At 41.8% G+C, this 6,919-nt stretch overlaps 1 protein-coding gene across 1 annotated transcript in view; it reads right to left on the bottom strand.

Annotated features, from left to right (window-relative positions):
* Nucleotides 1-4,533: 4,533 nt before the first annotated feature.
* The window catches only part of ptprfa (protein tyrosine phosphatase receptor type Fa), a gene marked incomplete at both ends in the record, with an annotated part of 258,404 nt that continues 256,018 nt past the window's right edge, over nucleotides 4,534-6,919 (bottom strand). Inside the window, 2 exons of the mRNA XM_083887919.1 lie at nucleotides 4,534-4,602; nucleotides 6,413-6,548. Of these exons, the coding sequence (XP_083744045.1) occupies nucleotides 4,534-4,602; nucleotides 6,413-6,548 (205 nt within the window). The remainder of the gene's footprint in view (nucleotides 4,603-6,412; nucleotides 6,549-6,919) is intronic.

Genomic DNA, 6,919 nt, shown 5'->3' with positions numbered 1-6,919 from the left:
TTTACATGGACCTCGGAGGGGCGGGGCTTATGTGCTCGCTGCAGCCAATCACGGCGCCCCGTTTCGCAGCCCATGCTTCTGCTGTGTTGTAGTTTCAGAGAAGCAGGGCCGTTTCTAGCTTTGTAAGGGAGGGGGGCAATATGCTGTTTTGGGGGGCCCTAAAGTTTCTCAATGAGTGCGTTTACATGCGCACTAAAAAACAGATTATTATTGAGTTTTTGTAGTTATCTGGTTATTTAAGTGCTAGTTAAGTTTTTGAAGAACCTGTTTAACACACCTTAAAGGTGCATTATGTAATAATCTAAAGCAACTGGCCGTAAAATCCTCCTAATATGTCACAAAGGCTCAGGAATAATGTTCATATAACAAACTGAACTCACCAACAAAAACAGCACAGCCAAAATATTTGCATAAAATGTTTTTTTTTGCAGACTGCAAATCATGTTTATGTTTTGAAATCATGTTTTGGCATGTGGCGCCACCTACCGCCGTCTACCAATCATTGCAGTCAGTAGAGTCTGAGCTATACTGGCGGAGAAAACAAAATCTAAAAGACCTCGGTATTTTGAATGTGAGTGTAGTAACCGTTTTTGGCCACATTCTAACATATGGCGCCTTTAAACGTTTTATTCCAGTTACCTGATTATTGCCGGTAATCTGTTTTTTAGTGTGCATGTGAACGCACTCAGTCAACACAAAATATTATGATACACAAATAAAATTCAAAATGATTGTTAATTTATTCGTTTGAAAATACACTTTTTCGGAATTACACTCTTTGTTCTTTGTTCTTTTTGTTCCCCTGTTTTTTTTTTGCGATTCTGACCAAATATGGGTGGGCCTTAGGCCTTTCGGAACCTGCCTGCTGATTGGCTACTGGGTTTTTGTAGCTGTCTGCCTGGAATTCTTTCGTAATATCTGAAAGATAATCCGACAAACGTTAGATACTTAAAATATTTCAAATAAAATTTTATTTTTTTCGTGCTAAATAATCTAAGTCATAACCATGACATTTTAGTGATGCTTCTTCTAAAGACCTGTTGCACATAGGTCACTAATATTAATACATGAATAAATAAAGGTAGTTAAAAGTGCGTTTCCATTAAAAATAGTAGGCTGTGTCGCTGCCAAAGTGTTGTCACAGAAGTTTACGACTCGTGATTTAGAAGACTGTAAATTACTAAAGTGCTGATGAATCTTCACATTTATTTGAGTTTAAATTACCTTCACTCGTTGACCTCGGATCAACCTTCTTAAGCTGGTTCTCGGCACCGGCGGCGAGTGAAAGAGACGCCACCACTCGTGTTATTACAAACCCAGTCAAGTTTATTAACATCGAGATTTTTCAAGACATTTTTGTCTGCTTTTTATTAACAAATAGAAAACAGATCATGTATACAACAGATAGGACCACGACAGCACAAACCTCCTCATCTCATTCTCATCTCATCAACAACACAAAAAAACCCCTCCGTCTGTCCCTCTGCAACACAGTGATGAAGTAGTAGAGCCGTAATATTATCATACATCAGATCGTCCGGTAACGCCGCCGTCGTTGTGTGCTTCATGGTGTGCACGAAACACAAAGTTGTAAAAGGAGATTAACACTGAAACTGTGATGTTTGGTGCATCAACTGCAACTGTACCAACGTACGACTTTGAGTCTTTTTGAACCCTCAGGTCTTCTTCTAATCGATCGATTTAAAAAAAAAAGAAGACAATGACAATGAACCATATTCAATCTCCTCGGTGTTTGCCGAGTACTCAGTTTTCCTTGTGGATTAATAGCGACACAATTTAGCATCATGACATCCAGTGCCCCTGTGCAGTCCTGTAATAAACGCTAAAACAGTCATTGTTTCCACTCTGACCACCTGTACAGGCCCCGCCCCCTGCCCACGCTCTCGCGTCACATGACCAGAGTCTTCAGGCTGGAGAAAGTACGGCCAAAATAAAACAGTTCCACTCCAGGCGACGTCCAGTGTTTTTTTTGGGGGGGCGGGGCTTCAACGTAAAGGGGTGGGGCATATCATTGCATTTTTTTAAAAACCATGTAGCCTGTTAGTGCTAGCTTTCGGAATTACACTTGTTGTTTTTTGAGATCCCTGTTTTTTTTTTGCGATTCTGACCAAATATGGGCAGGCCTTAGGCCTTTGGAAACTGCCTGCTGATTGGCTACTGTTTTTTTTTCCAACATCTTTTGTAATATCTGAAAGATAATCTGACAAATGTTAGATACTTAGCTTAGCTGACCACCTATACAAGCTCCGCCCCTGCCCACATTCTCGCGTCACATGACCAGAGTCTTCACGCGGGAGAGAGTGCGGCCAAAAAAACCCAGTTCTACTTCAGACGTTTTGCTAGCTTCTCCACACTCACTTAAAACCTCAACTTTATGCTCAATATTAGCATCGTGAACGGAAATGGACGTAGGCTACGTAGCTATTTTTATTAAAATTGTCAAGAATTCCATAATTTTTTCAAATTTAAAGACAAGAAATGTCTTCATAAACACATACCCGCCCAAAAATGACTTGACACGCTGTAGTGGATATGCCAGAAGACGACGACGTGGAGCATGCTAGCTAGCCTTGTTAGCCGTGTGCAAACTCCCAAGCACGAGAAGTAGAAGAGGATATGCTTTTTTAATGCTAGCTTCTCCACACTCACTTAAAACCCCAACTTTATGCTCAATATTAGCATCGTTAACGGAAATGGACGAAGTCTACGTAGCTGTTTTTGTTAAAAATGTCAAGAATTACATAATTTTTTTCAAATTTAAATTTCAAGAAATGTCTTCATACACGTGACACCCGCCCAAAAATGACTTGACACGCTGTAGTGGATATGCCAGAAGAGAAGACAACAACGTGGCGCATGCTAGCCTTGTTAGCCATGTGCAAACACCCAAACACGAGAAGTAGAAGATGACGGCGAACAGTTGAGAGGTGGAGCTTATGACATCATCTTTTCCAAATGTTGTGTATTAGTTGAAAACACGAAAACGCAAGGGTGGCGTTTTTAAGATTTGCTCTTTTAGTGCTAGCTTCTCCACACTGACTTAAAACCCCAACTTTATGCCCAATATTAGCATCGTAAGCGGAAATGGACGAAGGCTACGTAGCTATTTTTGTTAAAAATGTCAAGAATTCCATAATTTTTTCAAATTGAAATTTCAAGAAATGTCTTCATACACACGTTTTTTTTTAAGATTTGAGAAAAACAAACAAACAAACAAAAAAACTAGCAGGACTGCAGGTGGGTGGTCAGGGGGGCGGAGCCAACAGGTGTATCCCATCTCCATACGTCTTCTGTTTACCTGCCTGTTAATCCACTGCTCTCTTCTCTACTGCAGTAGTTGGCGATACAATAATCTCCATGCGATTATGGCTCCAAGTCTTTCCACTGGATGAAATGATGCGTAAACGGGCCACAAGGGGCCGCGTGGCTTGCGATGTCGTCTCACGGCGAGGAGGTCAACGGTTTCGAATCCCAAACATGGTCTTTGTGTGTGTGTGTGCACGTGGCTTTTTTCTTCCAGGTTCTCCACTTTCCTCCTCATAGTCCGGGTTAATCTCGACAACACTCAGAGGTTACATGGTGTCCAGCGGGGATCGGCTCCCTCTTGTGGAGGACAAATCGGTACAAAATGAAGCGAGAAGTCGTCGTTTTTCGTCTCTGTTTTCATGCAGTGACTATACGTCGTCACACGTTATTTACTCGATATCCAATAGATCTGTGGTGACCCAGTCTTTTAGCTCTGTACGTTATTTTTATCTGCGATATCACCATCACTCCCGCTGACCAGGTCCAGTGCAGTGATGATGAACGTCAGACTATCATATATATATACTGTATATCTATGGTAGAAAATAACAAAAAACAAAAACAAAGAAAACAATGATTAGCAGCTGTGAGTATAAGCTCTGCGGTATTAATAAATCGGAGCATGTTGAAAATACATGTTCTTAGTGCTAATAAAAATAATTAAAAGATAAGCAAATAATAATAATAATTAAAAAAAAAGACCCATTAAGACATAATATAGTAACCAGTGTAAGTGGTTACAAAATCATTTCTAAATATCCATAACAGCATAGTAATGATGAATATAAATGACAATAGCATTTAAAAAAAAAAAGATTGTTTTTGCTATTGGGAGGAGGCAGAAATCGGGAATGGGAGGGGGGGGGGGGGGTGACGGGAGAATGAGGCGTGACTACGAAGTCTTTCAGGGTTGTTGTTGTTGTTGTTTTTTCTTCTTTTTGTTGTTTACGTTTGGGAGGTTTTTGGTGTTGTGACAGAATCATGGTACCAGTACAGCCGAGGAGGGGCGGGGTTTTGTTGTTTTGTGGCTCCTCCCCCCCGTCATCGCCACACCCACAGTCTTCCTTGTAACCTCCTCATCAGGCTGCAGGGGTATTGGGGGGGGGGGGGGCGATGGTGAGCTGAGTGGATTATTATTATTATTATTATTATTATTATTATTATGGCTCAGAGGAGACACCAAATTCTTCTTCTGGGCGGGCGGGGTTATGTTGCATAGTGATCGAAGCTTCCCAGGTACTCCAGAGAAGCCCGGTAACACAGTTGATACTGGTCCTGTAGTGAGGAAACAGAGCGTTAGTCATGTGACTCTTAAAGGGACAGTGCTTTTCCACGATACAGTTCCAGCACGGCACAGATCGAGTCTACTCATTGTTTTTTTGCTTTTCCATTAGTGATAGTACCTGGTACCTGGTAGTTTTCTTAGTACCTGCTCTGAGGAGGTTGTAATCGAGCTGAGCTGATACTAAAATGTGACGTCAACAAGTCATGAGCGCGACGTTCGTCGCAAGAATCAAAGCGAACAATGCTGAACTGTAGATTAAAGTTAAAAAGACTGGAAAACATCCTCGAAAAAGTGCGTTAATCTCCAACATTTAGTAAAAGAAATGACTAAAATGTCAATATTTTAGACCTTTTCCATTAGTGATAGTACTTTGTACCTGGTAGACTTTTTAGTACCTGCTCTATCGAGGTTGCAAGCGAGCTGAGCTGATACTAAAATGTGACGTCAGCGAGTCATGAACGCAATTCGACACAAGAATTAAACCAAACAATGTCGAACTGTAGATTAAAGTTAAAAAATCCTTGAAAACCTGCGTTAATCTCCAACATTTACCAAAGCAAATGTCTAAAATCTCTGGTGATCTTGAGCCCAATCAGTTCCGGTCATGTAGGAAGTCCTGAACGGTTCTGTGAACAAATCTATTTAAATCGACTCATTCTAATGATTCAGTTAGACCCCAAACCAACTAACTTTACAAGTCACTAGTTTGTGCTGCGACTGAAACGACGCCACGGCAGTTTCCGTACAGCCGTGGTATGACGACTCCGCCCCCCCGTTGAGGAGGTACTCTAGTACTGATAGTACCTGGTAGATTTTTTAGTACCTGCTCTGACGAGGTACTAAGTGAGCTGAGTCGATACTAAAGAGTCAAACCAAACAGTGCTGAACTGTAGATTAAAGGTAAAATGACTTAAAAAATCTTTGAAAACGTGCGTTAATCTCCAACATTTACCAAAGGAAATGTCTAAAATCTCTGGCGATCTTGAGCCCAATCAGTTCATGTAGGAAGTACTGAACGGTTCTGTAAACAAATCTTTTTAAATCGACTCATTCTAATGATTCAGTTAGACCCAAAACCAACTAACTTTACAAGTCACTAGTTTGTGCTGCGTCTAAAACGACGTCACGGCAGTTTCCGTACAGCCGCAGTATTACGACTCCGTCGAGTCATGAACGTGCGACGTCCGACACAAGAATCAAACCAAACAATGTCAAACTGTAGATAAAAGGTAAAAAAGACTTAAAAATAATCGAAAACGTGCGTTAATCTCCAACATTTAGCAAAGAACTGAATAATTCTGTGAACGAATCTTTTTAAATCGACTCATTCTAATGATTCAGTTAGACCAAAAACAACTAACTTTACAAGTCACTAGTTTGTGTCGCGTCTAAAACGACGTCCGTACAGCTGCGGTATGACGACTCCGCCCACGTGGAGGACGTACAATAGTAACGGAAAACGATACCAAACAGCTCGAGTAAAGGCGAGCTGTGCCGTGCCGAGCTGTGCTGGAACTGGATAGTGGAAAAGCGGCATTACAGTGGCGGCTCCTGAGTAGAACCTAGGGTGTCTACATGTTCTACATCTGTCTATGAATGCAAGAAACGTCTGTCTTTTTGTCTGTTAATCACATAAGTTGTCCATGAACTTCCCAAACTCACTAGATTATCACTGTTTTAGGATTTAAAAACTCCAGGAAATGTCCCAAATATTGGGTTCAGACACTTTTCACACTTTTCGTTTTTGCAGTAGCTTTTGCGTTCTCACACACACACACACACACACACACAGCACCGTACCTCTGTCTGCACCATGGCCGGCCGCTGAGTTCGGAGCGTCTTGACCGTCTGGAAGAGGTCGACCACGCCTTCATACCTCATCCTCTCCAGGACGATGCTCAGGGTGATGAACACACCAGTCCGTCCAACTCCAGCACTGATGGAAAAACACGACGAAAAACACGGATTTTTACCCACTTTCACACTGCCCTGAACAACTTGACAAACTTCTCACTCTCCCGCACCAAAGCCCATAGAAAAAAACGAGCGATTTTACGTCACAGCACTCAGGAGTCGTCGATCCACTGCTGCCTCCATCAGAACGGTCAAATTTACCTCAGTGACACAAAGTGACCACAAGAGGCAGCGGCAGAGCAGCAGCTATTGCGTCCTGGTCAGAGGCGATTCTAGAGTCTGTAGAGGCCCTAAGCAAAAATTCCCAGGGGGCCCTTCCTTCCAACCAGTGTGTATCACCATTATGTTACAAATAATCTGACACGAACCATTTTTTTTTTTTTCGAAATTAAT

Source organism: Microchirus variegatus (genome assembly GCF_963457635.1).
Source record: "Microchirus variegatus genome assembly, chromosome: 4".
Classification (NCBI taxonomy): Eukaryota; Metazoa; Chordata; class Actinopteri; order Pleuronectiformes; family Soleidae; genus Microchirus; species Microchirus variegatus.
The sequence above is the reverse complement of the archived record's forward strand: the minus strand, read 5'-3'. Positions and strand labels throughout refer to the sequence as shown.